Consider the following 19,684-nt stretch of genomic DNA (forward strand, 5'->3'; position numbering starts at 1 on the left):
CAAGTTAATGTTTTCTTTTAGACACTGATGGTCCTCATTTTCCTATAATCCTGTAAAGGAACCTGATTTTTTTCCCATCAGCCTATCCCCAGAACTGGAATTCCACCATTACAATGTCATTCTTAGGATTAAGATATCTTCCTAGAGTAAGAGGCATAGAAATTGCTGTCAGTTATCCACAACTTACAGGGGCATTAAGACAGCAGAGCCTTTCCAGGGGCCAGCTCACAGAGTATTAGAGAAGGAGAGAGAGGAAGCCAAGGAGGTCAGATCTGCAGACATCTCCAACCTGGGAGGTGCTATTATTATGCCCATTTTACAGAGGAGGAAAACTGAGGCACAGGGAGGTAACTTGATGAAGGCCACATTGCCCATGGTAGAGGAGCCAAAACTCAATCCCAGGCAGTCTGCCTGGGCCCCAGAGCCCACACTTTCAACCACCCTGCTATAGCTAGGGAGTATCACATGGTGGCTAGGGGCATGGCCTCTGGGTTCAAATCCCAGCTGCTGTGCCATTTCTAGCTTTGTGACCTTGGGAAAATGACTTATTTGTCTGTGCCTCCGTGTGCTCATTTGTAAAATGGGATAGTAGTGCCTGCCTCATGGGGTTCCCCTTAAATGAGAAATACCTGTAGCATCTTTAAAACAGCACCATGCATGCAGACACTGTCCGGTAAATATGGGTTATTATTCCTGAACCCTGGATGGACACATGACCTTGAAGAGACTAGAATGCTTCGGGATTCTAAAATGTCAGCCTGAGGGAGCCTGGCATCTTCCAGTGGCATTCTGATGTGTTTTGGCTGTGGCATTGTACCTGGTTTCCCATGGCTGGGTGGTGTGGGTCCGCCTGTCCATCTAGCTCAGCCCCACACAGGCAAATGAGGTGATGTCAAAGCTTGGCTGGGGCCCAGCCCCTGTAACCTCCCCCTCTCTCTCCTTGCTTGTCCCTCACTCAGAGTCACACACACACTCCGGCTGGGCCCAGAGGGAAGGTGAGAGGGAATGACGGTGGATGGTGGGGGCAGGGGCCATCCAAGCGTAGCTCCCGCAGCCTGGTGAACCTGTGTGCCCTGCAATTGTGGCTGGACTTGAGGGAGCCTACCCTCCCTTTAACTTTAAGTCCCAATTTGCAGTGATTCTGGAGTGTCATCCCTCCCAGTGTGTGGTGTGTGGCTGGCCACACTGGTTCACCGGCGCCCCTCCACGGCGGTGCACGGATCTGACAGCGGCCTGGCGGGGCAGCCATGACAGACGAGAAGACCTTCCGCATCGGTTTCATTGTGTTGGGGCTCTTCCTGCTTGCCCTCGGTACGTTCCTCATGAGCCATGACCGGCCCCAGGTCTATGGCACCTTCTATGCCATGGGCAGCGTCATGGTGATTGGGGGCGTCATCTGGAGCATGTGCCAGTGCTACCCCAAGGTAGGCGGTGGGATGGAGGGGCAGGTCGGCTGGGGGTCAGGGGCCAGGGGCCAGGAAGGTTAGGCTGTGCCTCTATTCCAGGCATATGCTGTGCCCCATCCTTCAATTATCTTTTCCTCTTTCCCCCTTTCACCTCTCTTTTCTTCTCTTCACATTCCTGATCATCCATCCATCCCACCTTTACTCCCTCCCTTATCATAAGGATTGACCAGAAGCCCCCTGCATCTGGAGCCCTGAACGAGGCACCACAGGGGAGACAGTAAAACCCAACACACATTATCCATGTGCTTGAAGCCAAAGTTACGGTAGTAAGTGCTTGCCCCCTGTCAGGCACTCCTGCGTTCATGGTGAAGTTCAGTCCTCATCTGGAGCTTCTGGTACCTCTGTAGTTCCATTTTACAGTGGAGAAGCCCGAGGCTCGGAAAGGTGAGATCTCATGGCTCTTAAGTGTCAGAGTTGGGATTGGAGCTCAGATATGTGTGACTTAAGGCACAGCCTCCACCTCGGAGGGCAACCCTGTGCCTCAGAGTTACTGAGAGTTCTGAGGGGGTCAGGTGTAACCTTGATGGCATGAGTTGGTCAGTACTCTATCCTTTGGAGTTTCAGTATACTCCTAGCCTTGCATGTAACTTAGTGACAGGAAGAGCACTGATTTGGGAGTCCTGAGTTCTAGTTGCAGCTCTGTCCAAACTCTCTGTATGATGTTTATCTTTCTGAGCCTCAGTTTCTTACATCTGCAAAATGGGACCCCAATCCCCTATTTCTCCCAGCTCACAGTTATTATGAACAGAGAAAAGAAGGGAGGTAGGAATGTTTTACAAACTGTAGAGTATTGTGTTTAGGTGAAGGGCTGTCACCATTACTGTTATTGATCCTCCCAACAGCCCTGTGGAATAGGCATGTCAGGAGTTGGAAGTTTTTAGTGCCCAGAAAGGTTGTGTGGCTTTTCTAAGGTCACACAGCTGGTCACACTCAGGGAAACAAAAATAGAAGCATGGATTCGAACTTGGGCTCTGTGTCTAACTGCTTGGGAGACTTTGGTCAAGTCTTTTCTCTCTCTGAGCCTCAGTTTCCTCACTTGTGAGTCAATGTGTGAGTCAGGAAAAGGGGATGGGAAAGGGGTTGCATCTAAGGGCCTTGCTGGTCCTGATATCTAGGGCTCTAGTCCCCAGGCAGCCCCCACCACTGGCAGCCCCCTCCCCACCTCCCCTCCGTCTGGATGACTGTGCTGGGGGAAGGGGCTGGGGTAGGAGGCAGGAGGCTCCCTGGGGACCTGCACCTGGCTCTCCCCAGCCCTGCCCCCTCCATGGGTCAGCCCCAGGCTGTCAGAATATTTGGAGCTGGGGCGGTCCTGGCTGGTTTGTAGTCATTTACCCAGCAGTTTACAGTCAACTTGCCTCTGTCTGTGAAATGCCCTGAGCAGAGGTCACGGGGAGAAGAGGTCCTTGGGGCCCAAGCTACCCACGTCACCACCTCCATTGTCATTCTCCTTCCAGTGACAAGGCTGGGCCCTGGGGGACAGCAAGGGGGCATTGCGGGGCACTACCTTGTGCCCCTTTACCAGAGGTGGCTCTGGGGTGGTGGGCAGAGTGACTGGGTGGCAGTGGGGGATGAGGGAGAGAGAGAGGGGGGAGGGAGAGGGAATATTACTGTGTATTAATGAGTAACTGTTGATAGATTCATGTGTTCCTGTGTGTGGAGGCAGTATGGTGGGGTGGAAATACGTTTTGGTTTATAACAAGCCCAGATTCAAATCCCTCCTCCCTCCTGCCCCACTTCTGTGACCTTGGCAGAGGGAGTCCCCTGCCTCTCCAGGCTTGCTGAGTGGGAGGAACCAGTGGGGTCTTGTATGTGGGGGAGCTAGCATCACACCTGGCACAGAGCTCGTTTGAAGGCATTATTCCTAGGATTGGTGTTTGTGGCATGGGTGGTCTCTGTGTGTATGTGCAGGTGTGGGTCTGTGTGGGTGTTAGAGCCAGCACACTAAGGGAAGGGAGGGAGGTGTGCTGTAAACCAGGGAGGCGGGCTTAGGGGCAGGGCCTGTCTCCCACATTGTTTCCTCCGTGCCTGGGCCATCCATCAGCCCTCAGCAACTGCTGGTGCCCATCCCCCTTCTCAGCACCCTCCCCTGCCGCTCAGTGCCTGACAAATGGGAATTTCCTGGATTGAAAGAAACATAAACATAAGGGACTGGAGTCAACCAATTAAGATATGGGGTTAAGGGGTAGTCGACACCAACATGAATTAAACTGCCCCTGTCTTTGAGGGGCTGGGAGTCTTGCAGGGAAGACAATTTTCTGCCTGATGGGGAGGGAGTAAGTATCACAGAGAAGATGGGCTGGGCTTTGTGGGCCAAATACAAGTTCACTGGGCAGAGAAGATGGGAAAGACATTCCAAGAACAGCATGATCAGAGACACGAGGTGAAAGAGCAAGGCAGGTGGGTCAGCATGGCTGCTGGGGTGGTGGGAGAGGACGGTAAGATGGAAAGGGGGTAGGGCTCAACTCCTCCGGGCCTCAGATGCCATGCTAAGGAGTTTGGACCTTACCCTTTAGTTGATGGGACAAGAGAAGGAAATGATCAGCTTTGCAGTTCAAGAAAGTTATCAGGCTGACATCGGAAGGAGGAAGGTCCAGGGGCAAGCAGACCAGTAGGGGAGGCTCCTTCTCCGGTCCAGGTGAGAGATGATGGTCTTCCAGGTTAAGGCAGAATTTGAACCCAAGACTGTAGGAACTGGGAAGACATTTCCAGCTCATCAAATGTACAGTACCTGCTGTGGCTGGACATGGCACCGGCACTACCATTTAGCTTATCCCACTGACTTTCTCAAGTAGAGTTGGTCAAATTTGGTGGTCAGCTGGGTCTTAGGCTTGAGAGAGGAGGAGGAATTGTGGTAAGTCTAGTAAGTGGGGCAGTAGAGATGCTGCCCCTTAGCTGAGGCGGGGCAGGGGAGCTGGGAGAAAGGGAAGGATTGGCAGGGAAAGCAAGGTCTCTTCCTGTCTGGCTTCTGCCTCTGCCCATAGGCCCCCCATTTCCTATTCCTGCCTACTCAGCTGGAGTCCAGGATCAGGCCCCTGATTGGTGGTGACTGATCCGTCCTCTCCAGAGCCCTTCCTCACTCCCTCCCCTCTCTGGAGGGATTTGTCTAAACACAAATAGGCCTGTGCACTCTCCTGCTGAGAACTCCTCCAGGGCTCTCACTGTTTCTGGATAAACGCTGAACTCCTTAGTCTGATATTCTGCGATCTTCATGGTCTGATCGCCCCTTTCCAGCTTCAACTCTGCCTGTCCTCCTCTCTTAAAAGGACTTGTGTTCTGAGGTACTTCTGCCTTTCCTTCTCCTCTAGGCTTTTCACAGTGACGACCACGATGATGATGATGATGGTGATGGTGGTGATGGTGGTGATGATGTTGATGGAGGTGATGATGACGGTGGTGATAGTGATGATGGTGATGAGGAGGAAGACGAGGATGATTACTTGTCCATGAGATAATAAAGCAGAGGAAGGGGCAGATTCTAGGAAGTACAGAGCCAGCTGGCAAGTGCAGGGCATCCTTAGTGGGTGTGGAAGATACCCAGGTGCCTGCATTATGTCCAGACATTTGGGAAGCTCCCCTCCCAGGAGTTCTGAGAACTCCTGCATCCACCATTCCCTTCTCCCCAGCAGGATGACGTTTTTACAGTGCAGACAAGTGTCTCTTACTCACTGCACTCTATGGGAAGGGAAAAGGGGGCTGAACCTATGATGCAGTAGGGTCTCATCAAATATTTGTTAAACAGATTTCAGTTGAGGAGACCAAGACTCAGAGAAGGCAGCTTCATCTTCAGTCACATCAAACTATGATTTACTGAGCAGCTACTATGTGCCAGGACCGTGCTGGAGGATTTGTTATATATTATCTCATGGAATCCTCACAGCAACCCCGGGAGACAGGCATCACTCATCCGATTTTTGTTTTTCAACGTGTGGTAAAATACACATAACACAAAATTTATCATCTTAACCATTTTTAAATGTACAGTTCAGTAATGTTAATTTTATTCACATTGTTGTGCAACAGACCTCCAGAACTCTTTTCCATCTTGCAAAACTGAAACTCTTCGCCAATTGAACAATAAGTCCTCAATCCCCCTCCTTCCTGTCAGTAGTAACCACCATTCTACTTTCTTTCTGGATGAATTTGACTATTCTAGATACTTCATATAAGTGGAATCACACAGAATTTGTCTTTTTTTCAAAACTGCCTTTTTTTTTTTTTTTAAAGATTTTTTTATTGGGGAAGGGGAACAGAACTTTATTGGGCAACAGTGTGTACTTCCAGGACTTTACCAAGTCAAGTTGTTGTCCTTCCAATCTTAGTTGTGGAGGGCGCAGCTCAGCTCCAGGTCCAGTTGCTGTTGTTAGTTGCAGGGGGCGCTGCCCAAAATCCCTTGCGGGAGTCTATGAGTCCAACCGGCAACCTTGTGGTTGAGAACCCACGCTCCAGCCAACTGAGCCATCTGGCACTGGCCCATGTGGGAATCGAACTGGCAGCCTTTAGCATTAGGAGCACGGAGCTCCCACTGCCTGAGCCACCGGGTCGGCCCCATAATTTGTCTTTTTGTAACTGGCTTATTTCTTCAACTTTTATCCATGTTCTAGCATATGTCGGAACTTCGTTCGGCTTTTTTTTTTTTTTTTTTTTAATTGGGGAATATTGGGGAACACTTTGTTTTTCCAGGGCCCATCAGCTCCAAGTTGTTGTCCTTCAATCTAGCTGTGAAGGGCGCAGCTCAGCTTCAAGTCCAGTCGCCGTTTTCAATCTTAGTTGCAGGGGGCGCAGCCCACCATCCCATGTGGGAAATGAACCGGCAGCCTTAGTTTTAAGAGCTCTCACTAACCAACTGAGCCATCCAGCCTCCCCTCCGGCAGCTCAGTGTCAGCTTGTTACCTTCGATCTAATTGTGGAGGGCACAGCTCACTGGCCCATGTGGGAATCGAACCGGCAACCCTGTGGTTCAGAGCTCATGCTCTAACCAACTGAGCCATCCAGCCGCCCCTCACTCTGTTTTAAGGCTGGATAACATTCCATTGCATGTATATACCACATTTTGTTTATTCATTCATCTGTGTGTGGACAGTCGGGTTGCTTCCACCTCTTGTCTACTGTGAACAATGTTGCAAATATCTCTTCGAGGCTAATCCCATTTTACAGAGGAGCACAGAGAGGCCCTGTGAGGGGAGATGACCAGACCCCAAAAGCAGGGCTCCTACTGCCTCATCCCACTGCCTCCTTATGACCCACCGCCTCTCTGCAACCCTGTGCCCTCCCCATGGGGCTGTACTTGCAGAGACCTCTTGATCCCTGAAAGTTCAGGTACAGGTACTGGTGGGTGCAACCCCAGCCATACACTTCTCCATCCCTCACCATAGCCTCTGTGCCAAGAAACACATGGTAATAACCTGCTTTCCACTCATTCACCATATGAATGAAGTGCCTCCTCTGTGCCAGGCACATTCTGGATACTGGATGAGGACCCTGAGAAATGACAAGATGTGATCTCCTTCAGGGCAGGGATGTCTGTCTCACTGCCTGCTGCCCCCTAGTGTGCTTGGCACACAGCAGGTGCTCAATAAATGTTATTATTAGAATATAGAGCCAAGTGGGAGCAGGAGCCCAGGGATCCATCCACTTACTGGTGCTGGGCCCTGAGCAGGATCCGCTCCTGTCAAAATGTGAGGCCCTGCCAAGGTGGGCCTCTCCCAGGGCATGTGGAGAGTTTAGGCCCATGGTCTGAGGGGAGCAGTGTGAAGGGCCTGTGTGAGCAGCCACAGCAAAGCCGGCTCCCCTTTGCCCTGCAGATCGCCTTTGTACCTGCTGACTCAGACTTCCAGGGCATCCTGTCCTCGAAGCCGCTGGGCTTGCTGGAGAACGGGCTCACGGCTGAGATGAAGAGGTAGGTGCCGCGCCCTCCGAGGCTGGGAGTGGGTAGAGGGGAGGGCAGTGAGCCCGTCTCCCCTTACGGAGGGGAGAGTGCGGGAGTGGGGAGGGAGGGGTGGATGGTGTCTCCTTCCCTTGCTCCAGGCTCCGGCTTGGCCTTCCTGCTTACTGAGCATATACTATTAGAAATCATGGATTGTTTTGAACTCTGAATTCCATGAGGCAGCCATTATTATCCCCATTTTATAGATGAGGAAACTGAGGCTTGGGGACTAGTTCACTAGTGGCAGACCAAACATGAAAATCAGGTTTGACCCTAAATCCCCAAAAGCTGTGACTGCTACTACTATAGCAAACAATAGAGCCCTGGTCTCTGCCCCTTACTGGCTGTGTGACTTTGGGAAAATGACACACCTCTCTTTGTCCCCTTTATAAAATGGGGATACTAATGGTACCTTCCTCCTGGAGTTTCAGGGAGGGTTCAGTGAGCTAATATGAGTCAAGTGCTAAGACCAGAACCTGGCACACAGTAGGCCCTCTGTAAGTGTTTGTCATCATTAGTAAGAAGCATTTCCTATGTATCAGAGACCAAATCAGGCATTTTGTAGCCATGACCTCCTTCAGTACTCATAGAAACTCTGTGAAAGGGTTTGTCCAACCCTTTATATGGATGTGGAAACTGAGGCTTAAGAAGTATAATCACAAGGCCCCCAAACCTCATGGGGAGTCAGTGACAGACCAGATCAGACCTGCCTTCGTCCCTGGAGGTGCTACGCCCTGGCTCACAAGCCATGGCAGAGAGCATGCCAGCGTTCCCCCTCCCTGTCCCTGGATGCTGTGACTTCATGCTCAGAAAGGCAGGCTGCAGGTCCAGGGTGAGTGGCTGGGGCCCTGGAACTCTCTCTACTTTGCTTGGGGAAGGAGGCAGTGATGGTATTTTCTGTTGCTGGCACAGAGAGTGACCAAATGTCTCAGGGGAAGGAGACGATAGAACCTGGGTGGGCATGGGGGCCAGCCTCAGGATTCATCACACAGGGAGAGCTGCTGTGACAGAGCTGAGGCTCAGGTCACCCCGAGTCTGGGCTCCTTCTGGTTAGTCCCCAGTCCTAAGCAAGGGAACCTCACTTTCCAAAGGGTCTGTAGACGGCATTAGAAAACATGGCGCCTGGGGCCCCACTCACAATGCTCAGTGTCTCAGTCACATGGGCAAGTCAGCTAGTCTCTGTGCCTCAGTTTCCTCCAGTATCTCCCAGAGTTACGGGGAGGCTGCCTGACAGAGCCCGGCAGGCAAGAAGCTCGCAATAGCCGCGCAATTACTGGAGTCCTCATCTGAAAAGCAGGAACCATCATTCTGCTTGTTCAGAATAAAAGGGACGATATGCATAAAGCCGTTAGCCCACCAGCTGGAACCCAGCAAACTCTCAGTCTTCTGGTCTTCATTTTGCAGTTGCACTTTTGGGGTTAACTTTGGGGACATGCAGTGAAAGGAACACTGGGCTGAGAGTCTGAGCTTGGCCACTTCCCTTCGCTTGCTGGGCCTCAGCCTCCTCATCCATGAACCAGGTCCAGTAAAAATAACCTGAAGGCTTGTTTGAGATCAGGGAGACCAGGTGGACAGAGCAGGCGGGCCAGGGGACAGCACTGATGTCTGTTGAACGAATCTTTGCACACCCACCTGTTCTCTCTCCCGCTGTCTGCCGTTCACCCTTCTAGCCTCCAGCCCCCCTATGTCAGGCTGTGGGAGGAAGCCGCCTATGACCAGAGCCTGCCCGACTTCAGCCACATCCGGATGAAGGTCCTGGGCTACAGTGAGGACCCCCGCCCCCTGCTAGTCCCTGAGCGGGCACAGCAGCAGCTGGAAGCCAGTGAGAGAGGAGCAGGGGGCCTTCCTGATGCTCAGGCCTGGATGGAGGCTGCCGTGGTCGTCCACAGGGGCTCAGAGGAGGATGAGGGAGAAAGAAATCCAACTCAGAGCAGGCCTGGGTGAGTGTGTAGAGCGCAGGATGGGGGATGCGCCCACTTCTGGGTGGAGGAGGAGGGATGTGGGCCACTGAGGGGTGGTTGGGTTCATTTGGGAGTAGAGAGGGCAGTGGGGGTGGGGACACTCTGAGAGGCAGCAGGTGTAGCAGATGCATGAGTCTGGGCTCTAGTCAGACGGGCCTCGGTTCAAATCCTAGCAGCTCTGCTGTATAACCTTGGCAAGTGTCTTATCCTCCTGAGCCTCAGTTTCCCCACATGGGAATAATCACTCCTACCTCAGAGGGTTGTTGTGAAGGTTGGGACAGTGCATTTAAGTGTTGGGCACACCATAGGCCTCTGTGCTCTTCGAGCGCCTGTCATGGGTAGCGGGGCAGTGAGCCAGAGGACCTGTGTTCAAATCCACACTGCTCCTGATGTGCTCGATGGCCTCGAGCGGTCACTCCCCAGCCCACTCCATGCTTGGCTGTTTATGATGTGGGTTCCTCGTTCATCTATTGATTCACTCATCCGACCACCATTACTGGGCACCGACTCCCTGCCAGGCCTTGAGGACCCCACGCTACAGGAGCTCCCAGTCCAATGGCAGAGGCAGATGAGGGAACAGACGGTGGTACCTAGTGTGATGGGGCCTGAGGGCCCAGAGGAGACCCCTGAGTGATTGGAGAAGTGGAGGAGTGACGTGACGTGGTTTGGATAATAACATAATAGCCCATTTTTTGAGCACTTACTATGTGCCAGGTATTGTGAAAAGCGCTTTGCACACATGATCTGCTGTAAAGCTCAGAGACACCAGAGGAGTGAATACTCTTATTTCCCCCACCTTACAGGGGAGGAAAGTGAGGCCCAGGCAGGTGGGCTCACCTCCCATGGCCTTGCAGCTAGTTGCTGACGTTTGGACCCAGGCAGTCTGACTCAGAGGTATCCTCGCCCTCTCTGGCTTTGTCCCTACAGCCCCCCAGCCTGTCCTCAGGCCCCTGCACCTTTGGCTTCCTTCCAAGATGACCTGGACTTGGGTTCCAGTGAGAGTGGCAGCCCCAACCCATCTCCACCTGAGGGGGAGGAGCCTGGCCCCCAGCCACGGGAGCCCTGGGCCTGCAGGTACAGGCTGGACCGCTTCCATGACTTCGCTCTGATCGACGCCCCCACGTCGGAGGATGCTCCTCCAGAGGGGCAGTGGCAGGACACAGCCCTGCCCAGCTACTGGCAGCGTTCCCCGAGGACAAAGGAGGAGGAGGCGGCTTCGGATGCAGGCGTGGAAGAGCCAGAGCAGGAGGAGGAAGACTTGTACTATGGACTGCCGGACAGCCCGGGGGACCCCCTCCCAGACAAAGAACTGGGCTTTGAGCCCGATGCCCAGGGCTGAGATGGGACTGTCCCTGGGTGCTAGCCTGCAGGGCCGCTAGCCCTGTGTGAACTCCTCACAGGGCCTTAATTTCCCTATCTGCGAAATGGGGTTGTATGGAGGTTCAAATGAGATGGTGGATTCTAGAGCACTTGGAGAACTGTAAAAAAACACACGGGGAGGAGGTGATTACTTTCAATGGACCATCGCCCATCCAGCTGTTATTTTGGGGGTGGGGGTAAAGGTGAAATGTGATTTGTTGTGAAGACTTGTGACAGCTGGGGTCCTCAAGATTCTTTTTGCCTTCCCCCAAAGCTGGCCTCTGAACAGGAGCCCTCCTTAGTGCTGTGCCTGGGCCCACGACGCTCTGGGAAGGACTCTGTGTTCCTGTTGAGTCTTGTAGTCCACCTGGTAGCTGGCGTGAGCTGTCTTCACCCAGAGCTGACCACATCGCCACCACCCACATCCCTCCTATGGCTCCCATTGCTCCAGGATCCAAAACCTTCCATGACTGACCTCTGCTGACCTCCCAACTTCCAACCTGGTCCGCCCCACACCACACCCTCTGCTCCTCAATCCCAAGGCCATGTCCTTTCTCCTCCATATGCTCCCCCTGCTGCTCCATACCCTTCCCACACTGTCTGTCCCCTCTTCCAGGAAGCCCTTTGGCATAGATGTCCCTCCTCTGAAAGCCTTGCTTGATGTCACCGCCTCCTAGAACAAGTTAGATCCGGCTCCTTGGTGCCACCTTTGGGCCTTTTTATACTTATCACTGGAGCATGACTGTGCTCAAGGCTAGCATCCTTGCTTTACTCACCTTGATATCGCCTGTGCCCAGAGTCAGCGGTCATTGAGGGTGTAAGGAACTGATCAGAACCCAGGAAACTTTTGCAGATAATGTTCTCCTCTCCCACTTCCCTAACGCTTTGACTCAGCCTCTTTACTCTCTGACATTCAAACCTCCAAATAGCCTGCATAGGAGTCACAAAGCCAGGCAAAGAGCCCGCAGAGTATCCTCCCTCCCCGCAGAATACATCTGCATTGGGTTAGGATTGTGGGTGAAATGAACCTGCCTGGCTTAACTCAGTTTGACTAAGGTGGCATCTAAGGTGGTGAGCATCTACTATGTGCCAGACACTAAGCCAGGACCTTCGGGGGAAAGACACATGAACTAACAGTTCTTGCCCTCCAAAGGCTCACAATCTAGTGAGCTTGGTTTCTTGTAAGTCAGGGACAGAGTGCAGATCCAGAGCAGAAGTGGGAGCAGAGAAGTAAAAAATTGGCACACCAGAGGCAGCAGCGTGACACACAATCATCTGGGGCCAGCGAAGGCAGGGACAAATAGCCCAGCCTGCTGCAGCAGCCCCTGAAGACAACTACTGTATTGGAGCATCACAGAGTAATGCTTTTAGTATGCTGACCTCTGCCAAGCCCCTTCGTGTCTCAGCACAGAGACTATGGCAGCTTCAGAGGAAGGGACAGTGGCACTACCTCAAACCAGGCCCACACTCTCAGAGGTTGCACTCTGGGCCACCTGGGAGGGGGAGACCTTCACCCGGGCTGGGCCTCTCGATCAGGGCTGGGGGACCCAGCAGTGGGAAAGGCATCTCCTCTGTGCTGCATCAGAAGGGCACACCCCTGGAACCCACTCCCTCTTCTTTCTGGGTCATTCTATGTCCAGTGTGAAAGCCTTGGTAGTGAAAGGCATCGCGGGCTCATCTCTTGTGCCGTAGTATGTTCCCACTCATTAGACTGGGGCGAGGTGTAGCCTGTTCCTGCGCTCTGTTTACAAAGGCAGGAGAGAGGGGGGCCTGCATCACAAACAGCACGAGCACGAATGGCTGAAATAAAAACGTTTTCGATGTTCAAAGGGGCCACCTTTATTCGCCTGCAAATTCTTTTATGTAAAACCACCTGGCCCCGCTCTAGACAGGATACATGAGCCATCATGGGAACCCTCTGGAAAGTGAACACCAAACACAGCGGCGTGACCACGTGGGACAGCTGTGTGGTGTGGAATCTCAGAAGTGGCCCCAACGTCCCTGAATCACAACAGGTGGGCATTCCCCAGACCTTAGCAGAGAACCAAGACCCTCTGGCTGCCAGGCCCGCCTGCAGAGAGATGCCAAACTTGTCCCAGGAAGTTGCGCTGAGGGCTTGGGGCCGCAGAGAGAGATGGGTGGATTCAGGCTTTGGCTGCAGTTCTGGCTCCCCACCATCTTGCTGCGTGATGGGGAGACCACACACCGGGTCTGCTCAGGACAGTCCTGGTTTATACCCAGTGTCCTTGCTTAGTTATTAGTCGTGCTCCCTTTCAGTCTCAAAGGCATCCAACTTGAATGATGAATTATATATTCACCCTACTCTGTGACCTTGGGCAAGTCCGGCTGCCTTTGTGGACTTGCAAACGGAGAAGATGGGTGCTGGTCTTTGACCTTTGCAGGGGTTAGGTGGTGGGGGTATCCGAGGGATCCACTGCCAATGCCTGCAGGAGATCACCAGGAGCTCCCGTGTAGCTAATAGTTGGGTTTATTACTCATTGCAGTGAGGGGAACAGAACCCATGGAGACCATGAGGTGTCTCTGTAGGAGAGTGTGAGAAGGGACCTATTATGGGATTTGGGCTTGTGTCAGGTGGTTTGGGGGCGGGCCTAAGGAAGCGGGGCTCTGCTCTGGGGGGAATACTGTCAGGAAGCAGGGCTAATTCTGTAATGGCGCAGCTTAATCAGTCTGATCTGGAAGAAGGGAAGACTAGACCCAAGCTGCAGGGGTAACTGGCAGAGAAGCCGCAGTCATCCTCCAACAGGAGAGGGTGATGTTTGGTCACTGTTATGGCTGGGACAGTGGCCATGGCTGCCAAGTGATTCTGACATCACAGTCACAGAGTGGCTTTGTCTGATGCTGATGCTCTGTGAACTTGGTCCCGTTCAACAGGACACCAAGGCCGAGTGGTGAGGGCCCTGAGCTCCTGGCGGTCAGGCTGCTGCTCTCCTTCAGGTCTCACTGCTCCGTGGGTCCTCCTCGGGGGCCTGCTAGTGACTGTGGAATAGAAGGGGAATAGAATGCTGTGGATTTCACTTGAAAAGAAGGGGCTGTAGCTTTTTAAAAGTTTGAAGAGCCGGGGCCAGCAGGCTCTTATTCCGTGCAGCTCTGACCATCCTGAGTTCTGTGATGCCTCAAGAGCTTATTACACATGCAATCCCCCTGTCATGCCCGTTCCCTCGGCATTGCCACCTTTCAGTGTCCTCTAAGGACACAGGCCTTGGGGGTGGCTCCTCTAGTTGGCCGATTCACTGGGAGGGTGAGAAGTCTTCTTGCAGGTCCCCAGGGTGGGTGGGGTGCTGAAGGGCCTGGAGGAACAGCTTTTGCAAACTCTGGAATTCCAGCTTTCAGCCCCAGGCTCCGGGGTTGTGTACCATGGCAGAAATTCCTGCTCTTTTCACCCTCCTGTCAGGTCAGAGAAACTTTGGAAGTTTCCACTGCCTGGGAGGAAAAGGCCCTGGAGGGATGGAGGGATGGAGTGATGGCCCCTGCTCTTAACTGGGAAAGAGAGATGTCCTAGGGGAGGGAGTTCGGGCTCTGCTGGCTGCTTACTGTGCTCTTGGGCATGTTGCAGCCCTCCCGGACTCTGTCTCTGTTGTCTATCCAATTAGGTGGAGGTGGACAAGATTGCACTTCTACTCCTACTCCATAAGCACTGTGCCCCTCATGCCTGTTACCCTATCTGGTCTTTGCAACAGCCCTGGGGACGGATCTATCGGCCCCACATTTCAAATGTTTGTTGTGAATCCCAGACGCCGGAGTCGGAAAGACCTGGGTGTGCATTCAGCCTGTGCCAGGTCCTTGCTGTGTGACCTTGGACATGTCACTGCCCCTCTCTGAGCCTCCATGTTCACATTTATGCAGTAGGGAGGATCATACCTAAATCTCAGGCTGTCGTGAGGGAGAACTAATGGGTATAATGCCTCTTGCACATCATAGGTGCGCAAACAATGTTAGTCTCATTCCCCTCTTCAGGTCTTGGTTTCTTTATCTGCTCAGTGGGGATCAACTCTGTCCTGCTTATGAATCGATAGTGAGTTAGTGGATTAACCAGGAAGAAGATGAAGGCGAAAAACTCTTTGCAAATGGTACAGAAAATCAACAGTGTGCCAGGTGTCAAGGGGCAGGTCAGGTGACAGCGAGCTAAGGCACAAATAAAGTACCTTTCTGGGGATGGGGAGGAGGGAGCAGAGTGCTGAGTGAGAGTGACAGCGTCCCGGGAGCAAGGAGGAGGAGCAGGTCAGGCAGGCAGCAACCAACGTTATTCATCACCTGCTGGGTAATGGGTGCTCCATGTGTGTTCGATTGCTGAGTTTAATCCTCCCACCAGCCCTGAGAGGGCTATTCCAGGGGCAGAGCTGGGATTCAGATGTAGGTCCTCTGAGCCTTGCACTTTTCACTCTGCCACCTGGTCCACACATGTAACAAGACTCAGTGATGCACCAGCTCTACTATGTTCACCTGATTGCATTTCATCCTCAAGACCTGCAAGGCTGGGGTGTTGCCCATTTTATAGATGAAGAAACTGAGGCTCACAGAGGTTGAATAATCTGCCCATCCTCCCAGAGAAGGGCTAAATGGAGGAGGAGAGGTATAGCTACTGGGCCTTCCATTCATGCCTGGAACCAGCCAGTAGTCCCAGGTGATTCTGACCCTCGTAAGGATAGAAAGACACATATCAACCAAGCAGACAGCAAGGTTCCATCGAGCACCTACCTGTGCCTTTTCCTGATCTAGTGCTGAGGGCAGACACACCCCTGCTCCCACAACTTCCATGACTCCCTGTTGCACACGGGATAAGGCCACATTTCTGAGCCTGGCATCTGAGGCCACACGGTCTGTCCCCAACTGCCCTTTCCAGCCAATGTGTCTACCACTTCCTCCCATGCAGCAGCCACTGTAAACCTGACCCTTCACACTGTCCTGCTTGTTTCCTCTGCCTGATGCCTTTCTTCCCCTTCTCTATCATCCCTCCGGGCTTGACTCAAATTCTACCCGTTCCCTGGAGCCTGAATTGGCCTTGCTCGCCCCTCCCAGGGCTGAACCCATCTGCACCCACATTCTCCTCCCTGTCCTTCCCAAATGGTGTGCATCACTCTGGTCCCAGCGCTTCCCATGTGACTGGCTATGCATGTGCCAATCTCCCCGCCTGGATGGGGGGTCCTTCCAGGGCACGGGCCTCTTCCTACCCCTACCCATATTTCTATGCCCAGGACTAGGCAAAAACAAGCGGCAGTAGTGCTGGTGGACAGGATGGAATTGACCCGAAATGAACTAAACCAGGTGCCCACTGGGAAAGCTCGTGGGCCCACGCACACAGACTACATAGCAGGCATGAGGCGCACTGGCTTTGGCACAATCAGCCTGAGCTTGAGACCCGTTTCCCCCGCCCCCCAAGCTCTGTAACTTTGGCCAAGAGACTCATCCTTCTGGTTCTCAGTTTCCTTATCAATAAAATAATATCTACGTAACAGCATGTTGTGAAAATTAGCTGAGATCATGCACAGCGAGTGCTCAGTGTGTGCTTGGTGCCTGGGGAGCCCTCAGTAAATGCAGTTATCATTTGTAGGCATGAGGGGGATGTGTACAATGTGCAGACATCAGGAGCCAGTGGAGGCTTGGGGTTGGCATCCAGCACTGTCTCGTCAGCACTTCTCAAATGCAGGCCAATGGACATGGCTGGGCTGGTAGCATCAGACTCTCCTGTGGAGTTTTAAAAGTCCAGTGTCTTAGAAAACACCCTAGAGAGGTCTGGGGTGGTCTGACTTTTGAATAAGCAAGCCAGGTGATTCTAAAGCACACAAGGGCTTAGTCTTTTGTTTTTAAATTGGTTGCAAGGACTGGGATAGTTGGAAGGGGGCTGTCATGTAGGGTCTCAGCTCCTGCTCCCCAAATGAGAACGCAGGATTCAGTGAGGCCAAAAAGGAACACCCATGGAGTCATAGATTGCAGAGTCACACCACTATATTCTCGCTGGCGGCTGGGTTGGAGACACAGGAAGCAGGAGCCACACTATCCGCAACCCTCCGTCCGCTTCTCTGCCAACCAACCCCACTTGCTAACTGCAACCCGCGCTTGCTACCTCAGCCACGGCAGTTATATCAGTGGCCAATGGCTAACTGGTTACAGCTGATGGCCAACTAGTCACAGCTGATGGCCATCTACTACCCGAGCCAGCACCTTTCCACGTGAGGTTGAGAGCCTGGAAACTGCTCTCCTGGCTCTGTCCCCAGAGGGGTCCAGGGGGCTTGCCAGCCGGGATCTAAACAGGTAATGAAGGAACAAGGGTGTCTCAGGCAGAGGTTATGGTATAGGCAAAGCCCCATAGGAGAGGAGACGGTCCTGAGAACCTGGAGGAGACTAGCATGGCTGGAGTGATGGTGGGCGAGGTCAGACAGGGAGGCTAGAGCTGAGTCATGAGGCTCCTGGAATTCCTGCTGTATGGCTCAGATTTGATCTGATGGGCAAGTAGGATCCATTGATGGTTCTTGAGCAGAGGAGTGACATGAAGAAAGGAATCTTTAGGGCATATTCTGGTTAATAAGTGCAAAAGGGAATGGAAGGGATACAGTGGGGGCGAGAAGACTGGTTCATGGCCTGTGGCAGGAATTCAATTCCCAACCTGGCCTGTGAAAGGTTTTTTCCACCTGTGAGAGTGGCGCTGGATAGATGCCAGCTCAGGACTGAAGCTTAGTGGAGCCAGCCAGCGTCCCAGAGTCGTTGCTGACCACAAGCCCTGAAGAACGGAGCGGGGGATTCTGTCCAGGACACCAGAGCCACGGCTAAGGCAGTGCCTAGTTCAAAGACAGCCCAGCGGGCGCACAAGTGAGGGCCTCAGTGGCCAGGAAGTGCTCAGGTCAGATAATAGGCCCCCCAGGTGATTCTTCAGATGATGAGAATGCCCAAGCCACCCGCACACCTTCCGTGTTGAACCCAGACAAGAACGGACCTAGGGTGATGGGAGACGGGCAACAGCAGGTTTTGGACCCCTGATCAGCTCGCCTGGGGGTGGAGAGGGGTAGGGTTTCCTCCCTCCCTCCCTCCCTTCCTCCCTTCCTCCCTCCCTTCCTTCCTCTCTTCCTTCCTTCCTTCCCCCCTCCCTTCCTTCCTCCCTTCCTTCTTTCTTTCCTTCTTTCCTTCCTTTTGGCTACAATCTGTCTAAGCTCCCTCATCCCATGCCAGTCACTGGGGACAGGGAGAGATGTCTGATGCCTGTCGGGGCGGGGCGGGGCGGGGGCACTCATGGGATAACTGCAAAGTGAACAGTTACAGGTCAGTGTGGTCAGTGCTGAGCAGAGGGAAGCACATGGGGGTCTGACCCCACCTGGGGAGTCAGCAAGAGCTTCTCAGAGAGGTGGCTGCACTGAGCTATGTCCTGATGGCTTCACTAGGGAAGAAAGGGGAGGGAGAACTGCTTGGACAAAGGCTGGGAGCCCCAAGTCACCCACCATGTTTGAGGGTTGCAAGTGTGGAGGGTGGCTGGAGAGGACATGGGTGGGGAGCGGGGACCTGATTAGGATGGGCTCTGGCCGCTGCCCTGGAAAATGTGGGAAAGCCTCAGGCAGTTGGATTGATAAGGACAGAACTCGAGGATTCCATGAAAGGAGGATTTTGTAATCCTCAGAGCTGCGCAAAGAATCACTGACAGACAGAGGTCACAGTTCTTAACAGCGAAAGAACTTAACAGTGAGAAAGAGAGAGAGAGAGAGAGAGAGAGAGAGAGAGAGAGAGAGAGAGAGAGAGAGAGATCAGACAGGACAAGAAAAGGATTTTAGCCACAGGAAAGATCTGCGGCAAACAAGAACAATGGTCAACCTCAGGGATAATCAAAGGAAAGCCAATTAAAACAACAAGAAACCATGTTTCACCTCATAACACTGGACACGTTTTGTAAAGATGATAACAACAGGTGGTGTTGGCAGAATGTGGAGGAACAGGGTTCTGTTTTACGTTGCTGGTGGGACTAGAAATGATACAAGATTTTTTGGCGGGGAGCAATATAGCAGTGTGTGGTTAGTGCCTCCGCATGTGGAGTACCCCTGAATTCCACAATCCCACATGTAGGAACTTATCCTAAGGAAATAAATCAGACAGGTATGCCAAGATACATTTATAGAAGGGTGCTTATTATGGTGCTGTTTATTATGGTGCTGAAGATAGTTCAAATGTGGGAAGAATCTAAACATCCAGCAATAGGAAGTTGGCTGAATAATGTTGTAGCTATGCCAGGGAATGGTATATGGCCATTAAAATGGTGATTCTCCTGATTGAATCAAATCCCCTTTTACCTGCTCCCACAGAGCCATGCACCTCTCCTTGGTGGCACATATCTTGGCTGTAATTTCACATGACTTGTGAATTTCTCTGATAACTTTCTTCATGACTCTAAGCCCCAGGAAGGTAAGGACTCTCTGTCTGTTATGTTTATTATTGTGTCCTCGGTGCTTAGAGAAGATCCCGAAACATAGTAGGCCCTCAATAAATGGTTGTTGAATAAATGACTGAGTCCATAGTGCTTTTTTTTTAAAATTGTTGTAAAACATACATAAAACTTGCTACATTAACCATTTGTAAGTGTACAGCTCAAGGATATTAAGTCCATTTACATTGTTGTTCAACCATCATCACTATCCACCCCTTTTTCACCTTCCCAAACTGCAACTCGGTGCCTATTAAACTCTAACTCCCTGTCACCCTCCCCCAACTGGGTGGCAACAACCATTCTACTTTTTCTGTTTTTTCCCCTTTTCTCCCCATGCCTTTGAGTCTGTATTTCTTGATGTGGAAAGATGCTCACGATACATGATTAATAAAAAGAGAGATTAGAAAGCAGAATGCCCTTGATTTTGTTTGGAGGGATGATATACCTACTCCCAGATGATAAATTATGATTGATCCAAAGTCAGTCATGACAAGCCTGTTTCCCACTGCCAGTCTGGCCAGTCAGACCCGAAAAGAAATTTGTTGGGGTCACT

The 19,684-nt window shown here is 52.4% G+C and overlaps 1 protein-coding gene across 2 annotated transcripts; it reads left to right on the forward strand.

Moving 5' to 3' along the window:
* Positions 1 to 949: 949 nt before the first annotated feature.
* On the forward strand, positions 950 to 12,542 carry BSND (barttin CLCNK type accessory subunit beta). 2 transcript variants are annotated; one of them, XM_019742773.2, is made up of 5 exons: positions 950 to 995; positions 1,137 to 1,424; positions 7,268 to 7,362; positions 9,060 to 9,329; positions 10,278 to 12,542. In XM_019742773.2, exons 2-5 carry the CDS (start codon positions 1,248 to 1,250, stop codon positions 10,687 to 10,689), a joined length of 954 nt encoding a protein of 317 aa, XP_019598332.1. In that variant the 5' UTR covers positions 950 to 995; positions 1,137 to 1,247; the 3' UTR covers positions 10,690 to 12,542. The 2 variants fall into 2 exon arrangements, with proteins under 2 accessions (XP_019598332.1, XP_019598331.1); XM_019742772.2 differs by lacking the exon at positions 950 to 995 and having other exon boundaries at positions 1,002 to 1,424.
* Positions 12,543 to 19,684: the final 7,142 nt, after the last annotated feature.

The sequence above is a fragment of the Rhinolophus sinicus genome, linkage group LG06 (assembly GCF_036562045.2).
Source record: "Rhinolophus sinicus isolate RSC01 linkage group LG06, ASM3656204v1, whole genome shotgun sequence".
NCBI lineage: Eukaryota > Metazoa > Chordata > Mammalia > Chiroptera > Rhinolophidae > Rhinolophus > Rhinolophus sinicus.

Excerpts from the sequence above, each read along its gene's own strand:
- BSND (XM_019742773.2), top strand. The coding sequence starts at position 1,248 with ATGACAGACGAGAAGACCTTCCGCATCGGTTTCATTGTGTTGGGGCTC. Across the intron at positions 7,363-9,059 it reads CTCACGGCTGAGATGAAGAG|CCTCCAGCCCCCCTATGTCA; the intron begins GTAGGTGCCGCG and ends TCACCCTTCTAG. Across the intron at positions 9,330-10,277 it reads CCAACTCAGAGCAGGCCTGG|CCCCCCAGCCTGTCCTCAGG; the intron begins GTGAGTGTGTAG and ends TTGTCCCTACAG.